This window comes from Myotis davidii, unplaced genomic scaffold (assembly GCF_000327345.1).
Source record: "Myotis davidii unplaced genomic scaffold, ASM32734v1 scaffold939, whole genome shotgun sequence".
Classification (NCBI taxonomy): domain Eukaryota; kingdom Metazoa; phylum Chordata; class Mammalia; order Chiroptera; family Vespertilionidae; genus Myotis; species Myotis davidii.
This window is the reverse complement of record NW_006290535.1, coordinates 357,236-380,663: the sequence shown is the minus strand read 5'-3', so window position 1 is coordinate 380,663 and position 23,428 is coordinate 357,236. Positions and strand designations below refer to the sequence as shown.

Here is a 23,428-nt window from a genome sequence, read left to right as displayed (position 1 = left end):
TTTGTGGGAAAAGTTAGTAGACTTGACCAATAACGTGGAAGAAAACTAAGTGGGGAAGTGTGTACCATACTCATGGATGAGAGGGCTGTTTTGTTGGAGAGATGGTGTTTTCCTCAAGTTAACGATACATTCTATATAGTCATCATGTCAGTTCCTGCAGGGTTGTTGATGAATGGTAAGCTGATTTTAACACGCATGTCGAGGAGTAAAAGGAGCAGGGACAGCCGAGGCAGTGGGTTTAGTCCTGCTGTTGCTATAGCCCAGGGGTGGGGAATCTTTTTTCTGCCAAGGGCCATTTGGGTATTTATAACATCATTCACGGGCCATACAGAATTATCAACTTAAAGATTAGCCTGCTGTGTCTGGTCAAACATTTAATTAACTCACCCCTAATGCCTTGGCAGGGCCAGACCAAATGATTTCATGGGCCTTACATGGCCGGGCGTTCCCCACCCCTGCAGAGCCTGAGCTGTCTGTTTCATTCACCAGGAACGCCTTCACGGGCGAGGACGTGGAACTGGTGGTCAATTACACAGCAAAGAAGTCCTTCAGTCGGCGAGCCATCGAACTCACCCGTAAGTTGACTTCCGTTTCTCTTTTCCGGCAAAAGTTAAAATAGTTAAGAGCAAAGAAAGAACAACAGAATCCTTGACAGATTTCTCACAAAAGCCAAAGGCATCAAAGAATCGATACCGTCACCCTGCAAGATGTGTTCAGCAAGCGGCAAGTAGGTAGTCAGACATGACCTGTGCCTCCTTGCCTGCCAGCTTCCTGGAAACATGGGGTGAAGTAGATGGGGTGACAGCCTCCAGATGCCTTGAAAAGTGGCAGGAGATGTGGGGAGAGGTCAGGGATTTAAAGGAAACGGCAAAACAACTGACCATCTATCTCAGAGCTTGTCATTTCTGGCCCCCAACTCAGAACGATTTGCTGACACCCTTGGTATCAATTATGGTTTGGGCTTTGCTGGCTCAGAGTGGGCGTTCTTCTCGTTGACCAGTGGGAATAAACACATGGTTCTGCGTTCTCGAATAATTTCAGAAATTGTGTAGAAAGTGTTATAGGCGTCTCTCACTGACACCAGAGAGGTGTTACCAGACAAAACAGGACAGCCCTGGGAGCCAGTGAGAGAGGGCTGTCCTCACCTTGATCCTTGTCTTCTCATATAAATGAATTGGCATTGTGAACAGCCAATTTAGAAGAAGAAAAAAAGCGGGGGGTGGGGGTGGGGGGAAGAAAAGCCAATTTATTAAAGCAATGAAAGCATGCATCTTTATTGAATAAAGCAGAAACAAAGCAAGCAAACCTATACATCTGGCTTATGAAGCACAGACAGGCTCTTAGCTCATCTGAAGAGCAGGTTGGGTGGGGGTCTGAGGGGTTATATACCCTCCCTGTCGATAGGTCTCTGCTGACTATTTTGGTGCAGATTAATTCTCCAGGTCCCCTTTTTCACTTTGTTTACTTTGTTGTGGCCTTCCCAGAATTCATGAGAAGAATCTGGCAACTTTATCTTACCAAGCCTTGTGACTGCTGGCTCTCTGCTTAGGGAGTAAAACGTCCCTTTTTTCCTTTCTCCTTTCTCCCTCCCTTTCTGCATTCTCTCATTAGGGAGGTTTTTAACCATTTGCTCTGTGTCCTTGGCTGGGGTGGATGATGGCTTGTTAGTTACAAGCTGGCTGCTAATTGCCCCGCAGTTTGGCCTTGTTTTAACTTTGCTGTCTCAGTTTGCCTATTCTTCCTGCCCTGAATCCTGCAACAAAAGTATGTGCAAAGATTTCATATTTAAGCTTCTGGATGTTTGCTAAAACACCAGAATAACAAGCCAAATGTAAGAACGATGGTATACAGGTTGCTATGAAATAAAAATTCATGTGATATAGAATGTTACAATTTCCTTCCTTTTCTAATCTAGAAGTTTGACTTTTAGATGTTATTATATTTTTTAAGTGTTTTTATTGATTTTTGAGAGAGAAAGAGAGAGAGGGAGGGAGGGAGGGGGAGAGAGAGAGATGAGAGAAACTTCGATTGGCTGCCTCCTGCATGGGCTTGATCCTTGAGCTCACAACCCAGGCCTGTGCCCTGATGGGGAATTGAAATGTGACCTCCTGTTTCATGGGTCAACACTCAGCCAATGAGCCACACCAGCTGGGCAGCTGTTCTTACATTTTAAAAAATTCTTAATTTACATCAATTTTTTTTTTCTATATTGGAGGACCATTTGGGTAAAATTTTTTTACCAAGAGCTAAAATGTTCAGATTATCCACGTGGTTTTTCTTGTTGTTGTTTTGTTTTTAATATATTTTTATTGATTTCAGAGAGGAAGGAAATGGGAGAGATAGAAACATTAATGATGAGAATCATTGATCAGCCGCCTCCTGCACACCCCTTCACTGGGGATCGAGCCTGCTACCTGGGCATGTGCTCTGTCCGGGAGGGAATCGAACTGTGACCTCCTGGTTCATAGGTTCAACACTGAGCAACACCAGAAGGGCTGTTGTTATTTTCTTCCAAAGCCTTGCTCATTGCCTTTCAGGGGCACAAATGGAATCATTTGCCAAGTAGTGGTTGAATGGGTCTCCCTCCCCTGGTTAATGGCTCTTATTGGTAACACTTCCTGTCAGTGCTGCACCTTATTACAGAAGATCTTGTTCTCTAGGCCTCCACCAGGTGCTTAGCTGAGCACTGGCATGTCAGTGTGATGAGGCTCAGGTACCACAGCAGCTTGTGCTCTGTGTTTCAGCTTGTGCTCTTGGTTTCTGCGCCTCCTTCCCTGGCAGGGAGGAAGGGAAGTGCCCCATGCTCCTTTGTGACCTGTCCTTAGGGATGTAACAGTAAATACTCCACTAGGAAACACCTATTGACTTCTCTTCCTCGCCCCTAGTCAGGGCTGAACCTCCCCAGCCAGAAGCTGATTGCCAGTTGCTGATACTGCATGTGAGAAGGAGAAATGTGGTTGTGATTTTTAGAAATTTTCAGAATTAATCTTGCCTGAAGGGTTCATTTTATCCGCTGTAATCCTAGTAGAATTCAGTGTGATATTTTATTACTGGCATTTGGGGGAGAAGAGCCTTGGGGTATAACATGGAGAAAGCATTTAACTATTTGATGGGGCTTTATATATCATTTTAATTATATTCCAGTGAAGGGAAGCACACTGACCACTCATGTCCGCTGTCACTTCTTTCACAGTAAGCAGCTTGGGCGTCAGCGAGGAGCTGCAGCGTAAGCTGGAAGATGTTATGATTGACAGGAACCTTCTAATTCTTGGAAAAATTCTGGGTGAAGGTAAACAGTTTAATTCTTTTAAAATGTGGGATAAGAAAGTAAGCAGTTCACAGTAATTTTTAAAAATACAGATCTGTTACATAAAATACCATTTTGTGACTTTAAATGATAATACAAAAAGTTCTATTTTATCCTTTAAAATGAAAAAGTGAATAGTGATTTTTGAAACTAAGATTGGGCATAGGAATGGGGCTCTGTAGTGCCTAGCACACGCAGTAGGCCTTGAAAATATGAATTCCCTTCCTCCACTGAAAAGCATGTAATTCACTGGTTGGCTTCCTATATCATTTACATTTATCCCTCTAGTTCTCAAGTTTATAATTCCTGGCACCTTCCTGGTTAAATAGGGACAAGGGTGCACATACATATTTAATCTGTCATCCTGATATTCTGGTGTTAGGGTGAATGATGATGGTGTTCAGAGTTTCTACTTTATGAATTTCAAAAACACTTCCCATGCTGTCCCGTAATAAAGTGATGATCTGAGCGAAATCCAAGCCAGCCTCGGTGCTGACAATCGGGAGGTTAGTTTCTGGCTTCTGCCCTGGGTTTCGAGTGTGGCTGGCCTGGCAGCTCTCCCTGCTGCTGTGTAAGGGTCCTCGGGCCACGTGAGAACGTGCCTCTGGCCTGTGGTGTTTCTGTGGTCAGGAGAGATTCTGCACAAGGTCCGCACAGCTGTTGTTTTACTTCACAGGAGAGTTCGGGTCTGTCATGGAAGGAAGTCTTAGTCAACAGGATGGAACTTCCGAGAAAGTGGCCGTGAAGACCATGAAACGTGAGTTACCTGTCAAGAACTTAAGCCGTTCTAGGCTTAAGCATTAAGTACGTTCATATTATTGTGCAGCTGTTACCACCATCATCTCCTGAATTTTTTCGTTTGGCTCAGTGGATAGGTATTGGCCTGCGGACTGAAGGGTCCCGGGTTTGATTCCAGTCAAGGGCATGTACCTTGGTTGCGGTCACATCCCCAGTGTAGGTTGTGCAGGAGGCAGCTGATCAATGTTGCTCTCACATCGATGTTTCTAGCTCTCTGTCCCTCTCCCTTCCTCTCTGTAAAAAAAATCAATAAAATATATTTAAAAAAAAATAAATGTCTCTCTTAAGTTGCTTTAATTCCAGAAACTTGGTATGAAAGTGTGTCTAGTTCACAAGACAGGGCTGAGCAGCCAGACTCAAGCTCTGTGTTGGAGAGAGGCACGTGTCCCTTCTTTCTTTAAGGCCAAACTGATTGCAACAGTTTGGATTTGATATTAGTTTTTAAAACTAATATACTTTAATTATTAGAGCAGTTTTAGGGCTACAGAAAAACTGGGCAGCAAGTACAGAGTTCCCATGTGTCCTCGCCACACACAGCCCCCTATCATAAACATCTTGCATTAGTGTGGTGCAGTTTTTACAGTTGACGAATCCGTATGCATACGTTAATGACTGACGTCCATAGGCTACATTAGGGTTCACCCTGTGTTGTACATTCTGTGGGTTTGACAAGTGCATAATGTCATGTGCCCACTGTCACAGTGTCCTACAGATGTTTCACCCCAAAATCGCCTGTGTACCCCTTCTTTACCCCCGCCCAGCCCCTGATAACCACTCATGTGTTTATTATTGCCACAGTTTTGTCTTTTCCTGATTTTACTTGGAGAGAACAGAATTGCTGCTGCCCCTCCCCTCATGGAGCGTGTTAACTGTGCCTGAGATTTCCCATCTCTTCTTTCAGTGGACAACTTCTCCCAGCGAGAGATCGAGGAGTTCCTCAGCGAGGCTGCCTGCATGAAAGACTTCAGCCACCCCAACGTCATCCGGCTCCTAGGTACCTGTTGAAAGGCAGGCCTGGTGGCCAGAGGGACTCGGCGCATCCACTCTGCGCCAAAGGGAAACCTGGTATAACCCACGGTGATTTACAACCTGGGGTTTCTTCACCCACAAGGCTTCTCCTTACAGTTAACATTTTCGGAGGCTTATGGTAAAAGTGGGTAAAAATGGGACGTGATTTAATGTCAGAATTTGGCTTTTGGCACCATTAGCTAAAAAACAGCAAATGGGCAGATCGGGTTCCAGTGGTTGCTGTTTAAGCGACACTGTTCCGAGAGGGAGAGCAGCCTGGGAATAACAATGTTCTGACGACTTATTTTTGCCGCCCTGCCATCTAATAAATGCTAAAGTCTTTGGGGAGCTTTCAGAGTGTCTTTGACACTCAAAGGAGATGTGAAAACTAATCTTTGGATATAAGATGATGTCAAAGAAATGAGTGTTACTCATTGGCAGCTCTCGACTTCAGCAGACCGAGAACAATCGTGCTTTGTGATTGCACCACAATGTGCGAGAGCTCTGCAAGCCCGGTGTCAGGTGACAGCTCTCCTTCTAGAATTGCATGGTAAATGGGTTGCAGCTTTGCCCGTGTGTAACCGTTAAAATTTAGGGATGTGGATTCTACCTCAAAATACTTTCCGTAGTTTAAGCATTTGGCTTCAGCGCACGTCTTCATACGATGAAGTGTTTCACTGTCACATGAGACGAGTTTGCTTCTTGAATTCTGATGCAGTCCCTGCCCCTCACTTGGAATCAATTTAATGAAAACTCACCAGGTCTCTGTGAGGCTCTACTGGTGATAGACTGATTTTTCAGCGCTCTCCTGCAAAGACTGGCCCTAACCTGAAAGACAGGGAAAAAAAAGCAAAAGATGTGGACCCAGGTTGCGTTCAGTATTCTTGAACTCGGCGTGTGAGTTACGAGCGTTTGTTTTTTTAACTGTTCACTTGGGCGCACGTGGTTTCAATTTGGCCCAGGCTCCTGCCCTGCGTGCTTTTTCCGGTCACTGCTAACAGGGGCTCTTTGTAAGGAACTCTGCTCTTCATTTCAGGTGTGTGTATAGAAATGGGCTCTCAAGGCACCCCGAAGCCCATGGTGATTTTACCCTTCATGAAATACGGGGACCTACATACCTACTTACTCTATTCCCGACTGGAGACAGGATCAAAGGTAATGAATTCCCCCCTGTGTTGCCTTTGGACACTTGACAAGGCCTGGGCAAACTCAGCATCTGACCTTGAATATGAAGGAGGGAGCGCAAGGACTCGAGCCTTTGATTGGTGCTCCCTGTGCACCCTAGGGGTTGAAACGGGGTATCCGCCTTCAAGGCAGGTCTCCTCCTGGTCCTGTTATTCCTGTTTATGGGGGAGGAAGTCAGCTGAGAGCACACTCATGCCCCTCACACTGGAGCCGGGGGCCCCTTGTGATGTCAGAGTGGCCTCTTTCTTTTGAAGTTGCCTCTCTAGCTTGTTCACTCTGAAATCCCTGGGTGCGGGGACCTGTCTCGTTTTTCAGAGGAAAGGTGCGCTGAACTGTTTTTCAGAGACACTGAGGGTGAACTTAGTCCACCTGTCTTTCTTTCTTGTTTTGTTTTGTTAACCCTCACCCAAGGATATTTCTTTCTTTTTAATATATTTTATTGATTTTTTTTACAGAGAGGAAGGGAGAGGGATAGAGAGTTAGAAACATTGATGAGCCAGCACCGATTTGGTTCAGTGGATATATTTTTTTAAAAAAAGAAAGAAACATCGATGAGAAAGAAACATCCATCAGCTGCCTCCTGCACACCCCTTACTGGGGATGTGCCCAAAACCTAGGAACATGCCCTTGACCGGAATCAAACCTGGGACCCTTCAGTCCATAGGTTGACGCTCTATCCACTGAGCCAAACCGGTCAGGGCCCAAGGATATTTCTACCATTGATTTTTAGAGAGAGTAGAACAGACAGAAGGGGCAGAGGGATGGAGAGGAAGAGAGAAAGAGAAACACCTATAAGAGAAATACATTGATTGGTTGCCTCCTACACATGCCCCAACCAGGGCCGGGGATTGAACCCGCAATCCAGGTATGTGTCCTTGACCAGGAATTGAACCCATGACCCTTCCGTGTGGGGGCTGACTCTCTAACCACTGAGCCCCACCAGCCAGGGCCCATCTTTCTTTTTATCCTTGGAAATGGAAATCATGTTGGTTGCTGTAGCTTTATTGTAAGCCTTAAAAACGGGTACTGTGATTCCTCCAGATTTATTCTGCTGGGAGCCGGTCCATCCTTGCTGTTTCAAGGGACCTGGCATATATGGCATACTGTTCTTAATATGTTTGCTCACTTCTTGGCACTATGTGTTTTGACCAAGGTCACCTCTCCGAGAAAGGTTGTTTCCCCAGGTAGAGATTTTCCCCTGAAGTCAGGGAGGGGGTGAAACTCCTTAACTAAGTGCCAGGCGGGTAATGGCAAAAGATCCTGGACAGAACCTGGCTACAGAACTTGGTTGGAGAACCTAGACAGAACCTGGCTGAAGAACCCGGCTACAGAACCTGGCGACAGAACCTGGCTGGAGAACCTAAACCAAACCTGGCTGGAGAACCTAGCGAGAGAACATGGCTACAGAACCTGGCTGGAGAACCTGGAGAACCCAGCAAGAGAACATGGACACAGAACTTGGCTGGAGATTGTGGCTAGAGATCCTGGCAAGGCTGCTGATCAACTGAACACTTTCTCCGTGTCATTCCTTCTTTGCCGACTCCGTCCACACCTTTGGGGACCCCTGGACCTGCTGGGGTTGGACCCCGGCATTATTCTACTTTCCAGAATTGTTTTTAGCTTTTCTAGTTCTGTTGCCCTTCCATATAATTAGAGAATCAGCTTATGTATAACAAGAGAAACCAGTACACAGCATTTAACTGACTAATGAATAGTTTCTATTTGCAAAAATACAAGTGTATCTCCAGTGTTGAAAGGTAACTCCCATGTATACATTTGCAGCCATAGGTAATGCTGGAAGTCACAAAATGCATAGAGAAACCGGGACATCAGGCTTTTATTCAGGTCTTTGCTGTGTGTTCGGTCAGTTGGAATAAACACCTTCTGTTCTGCTAGTGTGGCAGGACTAGGGCTCGGTTACGTAGTGTGCTCCTCCAGCAGGGCCTCGGTGCCTCCTGTCCTCATCTCCCCTCCATAAATACAGGCTATCATTTTCTTTATTGAGATCTTTAGAGTCTTTCATTTTGTACTTGTCAGAGTGTAAGTTTTGTACTTCTTTTGTTAAAGTTATTCCTAAGTATTTTATTTTTATTCTTTTGCAGATAAAATTGTTTTGATTTCGTTTTCAAAAAGAGTGTTCATTTCTAGTGTATGGAACTACATTGATTTTTGTATATCGATGTAGAGTCCTGTAACTTTGTTGAACTCATTTATTAGTCCTACCACACAATTATCTTTTTTAAAATAATTTTTATTGATTTTTTTTTCTTTAGAGCGAGAGGGAGGGAGAGAGAGAAAGATCCATTAGTTGCTTTCAGCACACACCCTGACTGGGTATTGAATCCGAAACCTGGGCAAGTGCCCTGACTGAGAATAGAACCGGTACCCGCTCAGTGCACCGGACAATGCTCAACAAACTGAGCCACACCAGTCACGCCCACACAATTATCTTTTAAATAACTTTGGTCACAGTTTGCAAGAAGGAAATCATTGTTTGAGGAAAAAATAACACAGATGAATAGTACCTGATACTCGTCTCCATGAATGTTAGCAGACTTGATATTTCTTAATACCCAAATCCTTTGCTGGAAATTAGCATTCAGAAAATTAAAGCCCCAGCTATACAGAACACAGGCATAGGACTTCCCTCCCTGGTCTGTTTATGTTCTCTTTAATAAGTCCATTATGTAAAGGTAAAACATAATTAAAGCATTTTATTGTACATACAATGTGTGACCGCCGTGGGTCTTGACACAGAGATATAAAGCATTAAAAATTCAGGGCTTGATTCTCACCACGTTGGAAAACTTGTGCCATACGGAATGAGTCGTGACAAATGCAGTGTGCTGGGAAAGTGTGTTGTGGGTGGACCTGCTTGTGGTGGCCGGGAAGTCGTCAGCCCTTCACACGGTGTCTGCAGAGAGCGCTACTTCTGTCGTCATCCTCCTAATCAGCTTTAACCCGGATGGTCTCTTAACACAGCAGCGTGCATGCGTTCACACCGTGGAGAAAATGCTAGGCTGCTGACATTACAGGGGGTCCCAAGAAACAAAAATGAAAATTCCTGTGATAAGGGCCCAAGACCATCCTAATTTCTCTCTAAAAGAAAACTATCTTTTCAAAACATTTCAAAGGGATAGCAGATGTGGGTGCACAATTGGACAGCTACTTTAAAGTGAGCTTTTTGCCTCAAAACATTAGAAAACCCCACCCTCAAAAGCCAGCCCCACCTCTCCCCCCCCCCCCCCCCCGTGTGGTATGGGTGCTTGGTCCCACTGGCACTCAGGACACGGAAGATCCCACTGGATCCCATGACTTGGGAGACGAATGTTATTCACTGTCAATACTTTTAAACATGGGGAGAAGAAAATGTGATATTTGCCAAACAGTTTTAGAGTTTGTTTTTTTCATTCCTCTTTTAAAACCTTTTTTGTGCTATTAGTGATAAAGAAATGAAGTTTGTTTCCATGTCTCATGGCCACACATTTAAGAGAAAAAATGCTGTTTTCCCCCAGATGGAGATAATTTGCAGATTTCCTTGTAAAAAAAAATAATAATAATAATCTTGCTTCGTCCCCAGCACATTCCCCTGCAGACACTGGTGAAGTTCATGGTGGACATTGCCCAGGGGATGGAATATTTGAGCAACAGGAATTTCCTCCATCGAGACTTAGCTGCTCGAAACTGCATGTAAGGGTCTGGGTGCGTCCTGGGCAGTTGGACCTCATGGTGTTGGTGTTTGTGGTGGGGACACCGTGGGTGGCCTGTCGCTGTCACAGGAGGAGGAGAGAGAGTTCTGGAGATGGGATTCCTGCATCTCTGAGGCATGGCTGGGTTTGTGCCTGCGGGTTTTCAGTCCTTCCCAGACTTCCTCCTGTGACTCTGTTTTCATTTTCACACTCTCACGCCCTAGGAGGGCGAGGTAAGACCTTTGTGATCCCTGTTCATTGCCATCTGCTGGCTTTGGGCCCAGTTACATACAAGTCAGCTAATCATGCAGACACTAATGAAAACCATGAAGGTCTGTCCCTACGTTCTTGCGATGCTGCCTTGAGAGGACGCCTTGTTCCGTGGACACACCGACCAGAGCAGCAAGGACAGACTAGAACTTTGAGCCCCAGTTCTCCCACGTCTTCCTGCTGCAGCAGCGGAGCCATTTTCTGCGGGAGATCTTCAAGACAAGAACTGCGTCTTGACTTAAGTTCACTGTTGCAGGAAGAGGGAAGGTTCCTTAAATGTGTTGCTTTTATTTAGTTTTCTTGGCTGGAGAAGTGACAATGGTGCCTGCCCTCACTCCTCCTAGCCAGTGCACCCCTTCCCAGCTCCCTCCACTTCTGCCTCATTTTTGAAAGTCCAGAAGGGTCTTGATTTTGTCTTTTAATTTAAAGAATTTTCCTACCACAGAGGGAGACCTATGAAAATCGTTTTTCCCCATCAATGTTTCCTTAACGTTTTTCCTATTATGAAAGGTGACCCGCTGTCAGTTTGCTCGGAACTGAGGGCTTTCCCAGGACAAGGGATGTCCAGTTTTAAAAGTCGGTGTCGGGCGAACAGGGACGGGTCGTCATGCTACCTCCAGACCTCTCATTTCTTCTCGCCCTTCTCCTTCTTGTCTAGGATCTGTTTTAATGGGATGGGCTGTCAGTGTGATTGTATGACTTTAATTTTCTGAGTCACTCCTCCAGTACTATCTCACCATCTCTGCGGGGAGTCCTGGATCCCCCTCTTGCAGGCTATACTTGCCCACCTCCCCCAGGCTGCCAGGAGGCTCCCTTGGACCACAGAGCCAGGGCTGCATCCAGACGTCAGGCGTAAAGGCTGCTGGGATGCTCGTTGAGTGACCAGAGGCCCTGGGTTTGAGCTGGGCTCCTCCAAGCCTGTGCAGCTCCCCTGTTCCCTCCTGGTGTCTCCATCCTTGTGCACAGATGGCCTTGCCGGGTCCGATTCCCACACAGACAAGCAGGGTGCAGGGTGCTCTCTCTGCTGCTGCTCCCCCTCACTTGCCGGGCCGTTGTTCCCCAAGCAGGTGGGGGCTGTGTCTTTGGGCTACTTCCTATGCGTGTGACGCAGACCTGTGCTTCAAGGCTCTGCCTGTGATGGACCTAAGGACTCAAACTCCTCTCTGTAGGTTGCGAGATGACATGACTGTGTGTGTGGCGGACTTCGGCCTCTCTAAGAAGATTTACAGCGGTGATTACTACCGCCAAGGCCGCATCGCCAAGATGCCGGTGAAGTGGATCGCCATCGAGAGCCTTGCGGACCGAGTCTACACCAGTAAAAGTGACGTGGTAGGCACAGTTTTCCTGGGGACCTTGCGTTTCAGAGATGAACCGTGCTGAACAAAGTGACTTAGCTGCCAAACATTTCACTATGACGAACTGAGGGCCGGGAGTGTGCTCACATCTCTCTTATTTATTGCTAGGCACCCTGATTCAGATGGGACTGTAGATTCTGGTGAAGTCTCCTGACATTCAAAAGATCTGTCTTTGCACAGGCCCTTAATTTATTCCCGTTTTCCTCTGCTACACTATTGTGACATATTGCCCACAACTACGCTATTTCATATTCATATTAAATTCAGCAAGTTCATTCAGTGGCTCTATGGGACCAACACGATGTACAAAAGGTGCTGTGTGGTTACGCCCTCAACCAGAGACGAGGAGCGAAAACACTTGACAACATTGTGAACGAGCGTGGATTCGGCAGGAGGCTCTGGCTGCCCTTGTCAGATTTCCCGTAAGAGCGTTAGTAGCAAATGGGCACAGTGACGTACCAACCGCGTTACCGCCGTGTTGGGAGAGCAGCGTGTCCCAGTCATAATTGTCAGCTTTGTGCACGGTCATCGGGGCTTTAAGGAAATGACCTTTCCCAATGAAAAAGTCCATTCATACTCTCTGAAAAGGCTCAAATCTTACTTCTTGTTGATTTGTTCTCAGTGGGCATTTGGCGTGACCATGTGGGAAATTGCAACTCGGGGGATGACGCCCTACCCTGGAGTCCAGAACCATGAGATGTACGACTATCTCCTCCACGGCCACAGGCTGAAGCAGCCAGAGGACTGCCTGGACGAACTGTGAGTGAGCCGCTCGATGGGGCCAGGCACCCTGCGGGGGGGCGGCCAGTGGGTCTGCAAAGACCTAGGGACACAGCCATGGGGGTGTGGGGAGGAGGGTGTGCTTTTAGCCAGGCCACGTGTGCAGAGGTGGCATGTCCAGGCCCAAGCCTTTCCTGGTGTGAGAGGTGGTGTGTGTACACGTTCTGCAGGTCTGCAGGCACCCCTGGGAGATGCATTCTAGATAAATGGGTCAACTTTACAGCATATGAGGTACCTGGTCACCTGCCCTCTTGTGCTGCCATCTTCCTTCTCTTCCTGTACAGTATTTCAGACAGACAAATTGCAGTGATATCCTAATCAGGAAATTTAGAAACCAAAGCCCATGGCTCTGAGGTCAGGCCGATCATCAGAATTGCATGGGGATAGTCTAACAGCACGATTCCTCGGCCCTATGCCTGGACACTGAGGTTGTTGGAACCAAGTGGGCCAGAAGTGCATGTCTTAAAACACTGGGCAATCAGGTGCTCCGCCCGGCGCGAGAGCCCCAGCTCAGCATGCACAGCCCGTGCGGGACAGGCCCCTCCTCTCTAGGGTGGGTGGTATGGGGAGAGGCCGAGCCTCTGAGTCACTGAGGCCAGCTGCGGCCTCCACCTACCCATGGGGGAGGCCTTCACAGCCGACTTGACTTGTGTGCCTCATTCTCAGCCGCAGATAAAGTCCAGTCGCATATTCTTCAGAGCTATTGGGAGGGTTGAGGAAAGTGTGTGGAGCGCTCAGCCTGCGGGAGGCACAGAGCCAGTGTCACATCGTGGTGCCGATTCGTAACATGACATCATACACACCGACCTGCCCAGACACCTTGCTGACCTTCTTAAACTGACTTCTTGTGGCATTGCCTCTACCTCCCTAGTGTCGAGTCTCTTCCCCACATAACAGGAGTTACAGACATTGTCTCCATATTCAGTAAGATTTCAGAACCTTAGGCCTTCACGGGCTCAGGCTTGGAAGGGGTGGCTGGGTCTATGTCACACACCCACTGTGGCCTTGCTTCCTCACTTAGGGGAGGGCTAGGTTAGGGGGTATGCAGGCTCCCCTATCTCATCCAAGCCAAACAGAGAAAACTATTTTATTTTTTTTTTAACAGAAGAAAATTAAATTTTAATACATGTGCATGGAGAATTTACATAAGCAGGAAAATTCCCAGAAGGAAACTTTATTGATAAGAGCCGCAGGCTGTTTGGTCGTGGTGGCTGTTGTGGTTATAAATTACAATATTAAGAACAGAAACAAAAAATGTTAAGCCCTTTAAAAACATTGTGAAATTCTAATTAAATTAGATCTGGGGTTTCATGGTGGTTTTTGAAAGAGCCACGTGAATGAAATGTTTGCTTCTAAAAAGGAGGAACTGTTTTAGCCCAACAATGTTGAATGAGGAGTTTTGTGGCTCTTTCTCTCTTGGCTTCCGTCTTGCGCCACAAGCAGTTGGTCTTTGCAGTGATTACCCAGGGTCCCGGCAAGGTCCGAGCCGTGTCACACTGTGGTTTTCCAGTGCTTTACGTGGAGCCAGACGAGGAATGCTGACTCGCTTTTCTGAGCATTTTTGGTGAGAGTCGCAGAGTCAGCACGTGGCCAGGAGGTCAGGCGGGTCAGGCGGGTCAGGCGGCCCTGTGGTCCCCACCCCAGCTGGCTCTGCACCTGAGGCCTGACCCAGGCCTTCTTCTTGGGCCCCTGTCCCATCTGGATGCTGGTCAACAAAGAGGCCTCTGTTTCATATCAGGGACGTTTTCTTTTAAAAATGAGACACACTTCTGAGCTTCTCATCTCACTTGCTGCCTAACCTTAGCCGAGGTGAATTCATGCCTACGGTACTTGCCCCTCGGTCTTTTCAAAGTCAGTCCTAAGACATGTAATGGAGCGCACTGTATGTCCTGCCCTCTGTGGCTGCCTCTTCTCACGGTGTCACCCACTCATGGTGTCACCCACTCCGAGTGACCAGGCAGTAGGCCTGTTCCCCTGGCCCAAGAGGCCCCTCTGCATAATTTCCCCGTCGTCTCTGTAGGACATTTCCTCAGCTGAGCTATGGCCTCCTGGCTGTGGCCCTCGGGCACTCCCACCGCTGGCCGCTGTGGTTCCTGCACCAGCCCTCATCCCCCTCATCCTCCTCTGATACTCGGGAGCCACCTTGTTCTTTCTTTAGTCCACTGGGTCCCATCAGCTTTATCCCACTGATGTCCTTCAGAGGACACCCTAATACCATCAAACCAGAGAAGCGCCAGCTGGCGGGGCCTGGCATGAGGAAACGGTGGCACAGTGGCATCACGGTGTGAATAAGGAGCGCAGCTCACACCACCTTCCCCCTCTCAGAAACCCTCGTCTACTTACGGATCAGTCCCTCCACTTCCACCTGCAGCAGCTCAGGCCCAGGCAGGAGAGCAGCGGGGGCTTCCGGTCAGCCAGGTGTCAGCACTCAGACCCTGCCTCACACTGCAGGGCACATGTCATGTCTCTGAGCTGATGGGCAGCGCTCAGCCATCCTCAGAGCCAGGGAGAAGCAGGTGCCTGACAAATATGGAAAATTCAGAAATCTAAAATTTTTTAAATGTGTATGATTGCAACCTTTTAATTCCTTTGTGAAAAACTGCGGTAAATGCACAGAACATAACATTTACCATCTTAACTATTTTTAAGTGTGCCGTTCAGTCGTGTAAGTGCATCCGTGTTGTACAGCCGTCACCCCCTCATCTCCAGAACTCTTCATCTCACAAAACTGAAACTCTGTCCCCCGTGAAACAGTAATCCCCATCTGCCACTCCCCTAGCCCCCATGACCTGTGTGACTACATCTTTTATGAAATCTCAGTAGAAAAACAAAATGACCTTTTACAAAGGCAACTACCAAACTTGTTTTTTTCTTTTTTTCTTCTTCTTCTTCTTTTTAAAATCCTCACCTGAGGATATTTTCCCATTGCTTTTAGAGAAAGTGGAAGAGAGAGGGAAAGGCAGAAAGAAATATTGCTGTGAGAGAAACACATTGTTTGGTTGCCTCCTGCACATGCCCCGACCAGGGTCCAGGCTGGGGAGGAGCCTGCAACCAAGGTATGTGCCTTTGACCGGAATCGAACCCGGACCCTTTGTTCGGCAGGCTGACACTCTATCCATGAGCCAGACTGGTTAGGGCTCATTTTTTCTTTCCATCCCTGAGATTGGACTTGCTGACCTTGGTCTACCACTGCAGACTTGCCCTTTGTCGGAGGGGCCTAGGCAGTACCCACACTACCATATATTTGCTAGTCATATTTCTATTCTTACATATTGTGATTTTGCTACCATTTGAATATGAAGAACATAGAGTATATCAGCGATTTTCAACCTTTTGCATCTCACAGCACACATGGACTAATTATTAAAATTCTACAGCACACCAAAAAATGTATTATTTGCCAACCTGACAAAAAATATAGGTATCATTTTTATTCATTCACACTGGATGGCTATTGTTAGGTTGGCTGTTGTCAGTTTTTTATTTGACAGTCTAGGACAGCCGTGGGCAAACTACGGCCCGCGGGCTGGATTGCCCGTTTGAAATGAATAAAACTAAAAAAAAAAAAAAAAAAGACCGTACCCTTTTATGTAATGATGTTTACTTTGAATTTATATTAGTTCACACAAACACTCCATCCATGCTTTTGTTCCGGCCCTCCGGTCCAGTTTAAGAGCCCATTGTGGCCCTCGAGTCAAAAAGTTTGCCCACCCCTGCTCTAGGAGAAAAGAAGTCAGTGCCCCTGGCTAAATAGTCGGGTATGGCATGTTTTAAAAAATTCTTGTGGCACACCGGTTAAAATCGCTGGGTTATGCAAACGCTTTCTCCAAAGACGTGGAATAAATGAAGGAAAATAATGGGGCCTTCATGGCCTAATGAAAAGGGGAGTATCTGCTAAGGGCAGAATTCTTCAAAGCTCATCTCAGACTGCAAACAGGCAGGGCTCTGTGGAAAACACGAAGCCATGCAAATTGATTTATACCATAAGAACCTCAAAAATGGAAACAAAAGCTGTTTGCCAGGTCCCATGGCCATCTCGTGAAGGTAGAACAAGGAGAGTCAGAGAGCTGAGCTGATGTCCAGGTGGGAATCGGGCTCATCAGGGAAACGGGAGCTCAGGGTCCTGTGCTCACAGGCAAAGCGCCTGCAGACCCGCCCTCAGGCCTTGCTGATGGGCTGAAAGTAAACAAAGGCAGGTGTTGATTGGTACACATTATGTGGGTGAGATCTCAGTACGTGTGTGCTGGCAGAATTACCCAGAGTTCTACGCGATGGGATTACATGTGAATATGGGAATTGCATATTTATGTTCACAAGATAGCAGTAATCTGCCCAGCTGGTGTGGCTCAGTTGGATGAGTGTCGACCTATGAACCAGGAGGTCACTGTTAGATTCCCGGTCAGGGCACTTACCCAGGTTGTGGGCTCGAACCTGAGGATGGCAGCCAATCAGTGATTCTCTCATCATTGATATTTCTATTGCTCTCTCTCTCCCTTCATCTCTGAAATCAATAAAAATATATATATTTTAAAAGACAGCAGTAATCTACTACATGTGTCAGATGATTAGCATTGGGATCATTGCCTTATCCAGCAACATGAATGTCAATTTCTCAAGAAAGGAAAGAGTCCAAATGGTAGTATAACTCACTCTTCCTGATGCAGTCATCTCTGTTTTACTGTGCTCACATCAATGCCCCCCCCCCATTGTAATTCTTAATTACACAGAGAATGAGGGCACCACCCTGAAGAGAATCCTCCCTACAGGACACAGCAGAGGTCATGAGGAGCCCCAGTCATAGGACTTGTCCAGCCAGAGACCGGTCCCCTGCTGCCCACATAGCAAAGTAACAAGGACAGGGCTATTGATGAGAGTAGGTGCAGTAACACACACAAAACGCCCAGTACAGTGAGGCACACACTCCTTTACACACACCCCGCCACCCCACCCTCCCCCCCGAGTCCTTCTAACAGCTCTCCTGGTGACAAACCCAGCTTCATGTGCAGTACAGGAGTCGGCACACTTTTTCTGTAAAAGGCAAAATAGTATTTTTTATTTTGAGGCCATGTGGTCTCTGTTGAAACTACTTAACTCTGCCATTGCAGTAGAAGCAGCCACACATAAATAAAAGTAGCTGCGTTCCAATAAAACTTTATTTACTGTGGAGAGCGGCTACAGCGTTTGGACAGGATCAAGCCTCCCACTGACTTGTGGCAAAGCCTCATACGAGTCCCAGCTTGGAGGGCAAAGCCCTCCCAGCACAATTATAGCCGAAGGCTGTGGTTATAAGCTTGACCTATAGTCCCAGACGCTGCAGTCCTAGGTAGCTAAGGGATGTGGGCTGTGGGAAGTGCAACAAGGGCTGCCAAAACTAGGCTTGAGTGCAATAGGAACAAAGTAGATTGGAAACTCGAGAGAACATTGTAAACATCTTGACCACTCCCCTTGTTTTGCTTTGTGTGATCTGACTATAAAATAAAGATCCTGCTTGCAGCCAGGGTCACTGTTTCCTCATCCAGGCACAGATCCTACCTGGCCCCAACTGTATTCCCTTGTCTGTCTTCTTTAATCCTTCACCGCTCCTCTTAGGTTCACCCCAGGCCGTGCTGGACAGGGTTCAATTTACAAAACAGATGGTGGGCTGGACTTGGCCCACGGACCATACTATGTCCTATACTCCTGGAGACAGAGGAGCACTATCACATACCCATGGAAAATTTATAATAAAAGTTGGACAAATATGCCACAAGGAAAACCTCTGTAATTTCCAAAAAGTAAAATTAGTGTGGATTAAAATGTAATAAAATTGCCCTCACTGAGTAGCTCAGTTGGTTAGAACGTCAACCCGATACGCCAAGGTTGTGGGTTCGATCCCTGGTCAGGGCACATACAAGAATCAACCAATGAATGCCTAAATAAAGTGGAACCACAAATCAGTGTTTCTCCGTCTCCCTCCCTCCCTTCCTCCCTCTTCCCCTACTTCTCTCTCTCCCTTCCTCTGTAAAATTAATTTTTTAAATTTTTTAAAAACCCAAGACGAGGTGAAAACAAGGGGTGGACTGCACTGAGGGCCTGGTGCTGCGCCGGGAGTTAACTCGCCTTCTCTACTCGCAGGTATGAAATAATGCACTCCTGCTGGAGGGCTGAGCCCTTGGACCGACCCACCTTCTCCATGTTGAGGCTGCAGCTAGAAAAGTTCTTGGAAAGTTTGCCGGAAGCGCAGGACAAAGCCGAGGTCGTTTACATCAACACACCGTTTGCAGAGAGCTGCGAGGGCCTGGCAGAGGGCCCCCCACTCGCTCAGCTGGACATGGACATCGACCCCGACTCTATCATTGCTGCCTGCGCGAGCAGCGCTGCTGTCAGCGTGGTCACAGCCCAAGTCCATGAGAACGGACCTCTCGAGGGAAGGTACATTCTAAACGGGGGCAGTGAGAACTGGGAAGACGTGGCTCCCGCCGCCGCCGCAGCAGGGACAGCGGGAAAGAACGGTGTTTTACGGGAGGACAGGCCTGTGAGGAGCGGGGTCTCCTGGTCCCAGTCCAGCACGCTGCCCTTGGGGAGCCTGCCGCCAGATGAACTTTTGTTCGCAGATGACTCCTCGGAAGACTCGGCAGTCCTTGTGTGAGGAGAGCCGAGACGTTCCCAAACCAGGGAGGTAGACAGACCCCTCTGCCTTAGAGACCCAGGTACGCCCCAAGTTTCCGGTATCCGTCTTCCTGCCACCGCCCGCAAGCACCAGAGAATGTTGTTCAGTCCGTCATTAAAAATGCATTAATATATATTTATTTAAATAGAAAAATATATGTGTATATGGTGGAAAGAGACCTAGATTTTATATTTTAATAAAAGATGACTTATTTTCTGTCACTTACCTTGCAGATTTTAAAATTTTAGGCTTTAACAGCCTCATCTCTACAGCTGCTCCTTGATGTTAACATTTGCACAGTTGTTTTCATTTTCCCTGTTAAATGTAAAAATATTCATAAAATGAAATTGCTTGACTTTGCTTCTGGTCTTATGAAGAATCCAATCCTCCCCCGAATCACCTGTTTGATAAGAATGACCTTTTGATATGTAAAGTTTTATAACTGATTCTTTGATATAACTTCCTAATAAAATATGAATGAGGAAGGATGTGTGGTACTTACTTGAGACTTGGAAAAAGACCAGGGTTGCCGGCAGCTTCGTGGCTTTGCGGAGGAATTCCCTTAGTGCCTGAGGCCATTCTTGGATGTTTCCTAAACATAAGAAAAATCATCCCGGGGAGACCGAAGTTGAAGGGTGGAAAATTATTTAAAGGGTTGAAAAACACACTGTGCGGGCAGAGAGTTTCAGTGGGTTGTAGAGGAGTGTGGGACAGGTGGAGGGCTTTCCTGCATGGGAGGCAGGCAGCCGGGAGCAGGCCTAGCACTCGGCAGCCCTGGTTTGCATCCTGGCTACTCTGTGTCACAAGAGTCATTGTTTCTTGAGCACTTTCCGTGAACTGACCTGTTGAATCCATGCTTCATGACTTGGGTGCCAGTGCCAGCATGTGTGGGCCATGAACTGAGGCTGCAAAGGCTGAGTGGCCTGTGGTGGCCCACATCCAGAGGGGAGAAGCAAGAATTCTGAACCAAGCAATCTGCTTCTGGCAGGTTCTAAGCACATGATTTGGGGGTCTGCTCCAGAGCCCCCTTGACCTTTGAACTTTACTAAACACATAGATGGCACTTGCTGTGTGCCAGGCATGGCTCTCACTTAGTCCTCTTAACAACCCTACCAGATAGGTACTATTATCTCCACTTCACAGATGGGCAGACTGAGGCAGGAAGGCTACCTTACCCTCCCAGTAAGAGCAGCAGCCAGATGTGGTCCGTCAATCTCTCAGCCCTCGGGGCAGCCCCGCTGGGCCGGGACTACTGTCATCCTCAGGCCCATTCACCACTGGTGAGTAGCCTCAGCCAGGTCACCAGCCTGAGAGGTCAGATTCTGTACCAGGCCGAGGGATGTGGCCCTCAGTCTGGCTGCCAGCCCTGGTGCCCCGGTCTCCGGGGTGAGTAGCTCCCCCGTTACTGTGAAATGCCCCATACTAGGAAGTTCTGAGGGCAGGAAAAGAATTTGCATTGTTAAGAGAATTACCAGTATCAGGTTTTGTCAGCAAAAAAAAATAATAATTTCTACTGTTGGGATTTTGTGAATGGTGGTTTTAAAAATTAATAAAGCCCAGCTGGTGTGGCTCAGTGGTTGAGTGTTGACCCATGCACCAAGAGGTCACAGGTTCAATTCCCTGTCCATTGGGGCATATGCCTGGGTTGCAGGCTCCCTTCCTAGCAGGGGACCTGCAGGAGGTAGCCAATTAATGTTGATGTTTCTCGTCGATGTTTCTATCTCCCCCTCTCCCTAAAATGAATTTTTAAAAATCAATACAAATGTTTACATCTCCTTGCACAAAGCTTCTTGTTAACAGTGACTATCAAGAATGTGAATAACTCATCATTGAAGTCTTTATCAGGAGCTGACTGGTTAGTTCAAGAAAAAAAAATGTAAAAAAGTGTTCACATCTGTGAGCAAATTGAAAAATTTATTTGGAAATTTCATATAAATTTCATATTAACTGTTTAAACTGTTAAAATACAGCAGATCCTTCATAATGTCATCTCATTATAACATTAATGAGAAGAAGTTGTTTTGGGGCCAGGGCCATTCTCTGTTGGCGTTGGCACGGTCTCCAAGTGTCTGCGTGGGTTTTCTCCAAGGGCCCGGTTTCCTCTCACGTCCCAGAGATGTGCACGTGAGGTGAACTGGCACGTCTACACTGTCCCCGTGTGAGTGAGTGAGGGTGTGAGTGAGTGAGGGTGTGAGTGTGTGAGTGAGTGAGTGAGGGTGTGAGTGAGTGAGGGTGTCAGTGAGTGAGTGAGGATGTGAGTGAGGGTGTGAGTGAGTGTGTGAGTGAGTGAGGGTGTGAGTGAGTGAGGATGTGAGTGAGTGAGTGAGTGAGGGTGTGAGTGGCCAGCGATGGGAGAAAGTTCTGCCCAGGATGGGTCCCACCTGGCACCCTGAGATGCTGGAGAGGCTCCAGCCACCGCCATCCTGAACTGGAATCGGTGGGTTGGGAAATCATCATCTTGTTTTTACTCTCTTAAATGTGTGTAGAGCTCCCATTTATTTTAATGTTTAATATTAGGAGCGTTTTGGATCTTTGTTTAGAAGTCTGGTGATGTTTTTGTAACCAGAAATAAGACATAGGAACTTAACGCTTGTTTATATTAATTAGCCTGTAGTAAAGATGGTTTCATTGTACATCATTTCACGTAAAGCCGCAGTTTCTAAAAACCTATAGAACAGTGGTTCTTAACCTTCCTAATGCCACAACCCTTTAATACAGTTCCTCATGTTGTGGTGACCCCCAACCATAAAATTATTTTTGTTGCTTCTTCATAACTGTAATTTTGCTACTATTATGAATCGTAATGTAAATATCTGATATGCAGGATATATTTTCATTGTTACAAATTGAACATAATTAAAGCATAGTGATTAATCACAAAAACAATATGTAATTATATATGTGCTTTCCGATGGTCTTAGGCGACCCCTGTGAAAGGGTCGTTCGACCCCCAAAGGGGTCGCGACCCACAGGTTGAGAACCGCTGCTATAGAGGCTGTTAAGTGAGGAGTTACTGTACTCTTTTATAGTTCTACTTTTAATTATCTAATGTAAACAAGAATGTAATGAATAGGTCATCAGATTCCCATAGCGCCCCATCCTGTGCCATTTGCTCAGTTTGTGCTGCGTGCCTGAGGAGGTCTGGGACCCTGGACCGAGTCTGCCATGGGAGAGGAGAGGAGTGAGCCAGCGTGGCTTCTGGCTTTTCTTGAGATATCAGCACACAGAGAAGTGCCCTTCATCCAGCCCCCGCGATGGGCCAGGGCCTGGGTGACATAGGTGTGAAGAGCAGCACCTTCACAACCCACTTGCTTTTCCCAAGAGGAAAATGGGCTGGGCCACCATCGCGAAGACATCTGAAATCTCCTCGCTGAGAACTTTGCAACCCGCGTCACATTTGACCGTCCAAAAGTTTTGAAAGAACGAACTTTCAGAGGCTCCAATCTTGGCAAACTGGTAGTGTCTTCTGAGCATGAACTAAAAATCGCCTTTCCAGTTCTCTTTTGTGTCAACTCTACTTTTGTAGGGGGTCTTATGGGCTAACCATGGGGGAGCAGAAGCAAGGAGAAACAAGTCATTGTCTTCATCTGGGCTGGGACAGGGCCAGTGACGAAGGCCAGAAAAATACAGAAACACTCCTGACCTGCAGATGGAGACTAGCTCTGCCTTGGGAGGGTTCTTTTCTTTCTTTTCCTTTCCTTTCCTTCCTTCCTTCCTTCCTTTCTCTCCTGTGCTCCCTTCCCTTCCTCTTTCCTCCCCCCTTCACCCTTTTCCTGACTTTTCTTACTGAATAGGAAGAAGGGAGGATCAGGGTCCCAGGAGCAGGGACACAACCAGCAGCAGAGGCTGCTGGGAACTGGTCCTTGCGATCTTGGGCAGGTTGCTGGACGCTCCTGGAGCCCGAGTTTCCATCAGTGCTCGGTGAGCACCTTCTCCCGCACCCCTGGGCGGCTGTGTAGGACGGGCAGGCAAGATTTCAGAGAGAATGTTAGGCTTGCTAGAGGCTTTCCCCAATTTGTGGCTTCTGCCAAGTTCATTCCTTATGGTGTAAAAACTCACCATGTCATATCGGAAATATTTTCCCTGATATGTTACCAACTCACTCCAAAATAATACACACTAACTGGAAAAGAAAAGAATCCCACCGTTGTCAGTGATGCGTGCAGCCAGGCAGTTGGCAGAGGGAAGGAGACTGGTTCCCCTCGCTCACCTCAGATGGCTGTTGGGCTCAGAGTTGGCAGCTACAGACACATCCACACCCAAAGATGGCCCTCCTATCCGTCCTGTGAGCCACAGGCCCCTCCCTCCCAGATGTGGGTGATGGAAGCAGTGCTGGCTTTATCAACAGGTTCGGGAACCTTCGGGGAGTCAGTGCCCTCTGAGGAGG

The 23,428-nt window shown here is 47.2% G+C and overlaps 1 protein-coding gene across 2 annotated transcripts in view; it reads left to right on the top strand.

The window, feature by feature from the left end:
• MERTK (MER proto-oncogene, tyrosine kinase) overlaps positions 1 to 19,529 on the top strand; it is a 94,369-nt gene extending 74,840 nt beyond the window's left edge. For both annotated transcript variants that reach the window (XM_015563787.1, XM_015563788.1), the window contains 9 exons: positions 490 to 575; positions 3,194 to 3,289; positions 3,984 to 4,064; positions 5,007 to 5,099; positions 6,150 to 6,268; positions 9,879 to 9,988; positions 11,427 to 11,586; positions 12,235 to 12,371; positions 18,507 to 19,529. In XM_015563787.1, coding sequence (XP_015419273.1) covers positions 490 to 575; positions 3,194 to 3,289; positions 3,984 to 4,064; positions 5,007 to 5,099; positions 6,150 to 6,268; positions 9,879 to 9,988; positions 11,427 to 11,586; positions 12,235 to 12,371; positions 18,507 to 19,020 — 1,396 coding nt within the window. In that variant the 3' untranslated portion in view covers positions 19,021 to 19,529. The remainder of the gene's footprint in view (positions 1 to 489; positions 576 to 3,193; positions 3,290 to 3,983; positions 4,065 to 5,006; positions 5,100 to 6,149; positions 6,269 to 9,878; positions 9,989 to 11,426; positions 11,587 to 12,234; positions 12,372 to 18,506) is intronic.
• The last annotated feature ends 3,899 nt before the right edge of the window (positions 19,530 to 23,428 follow it).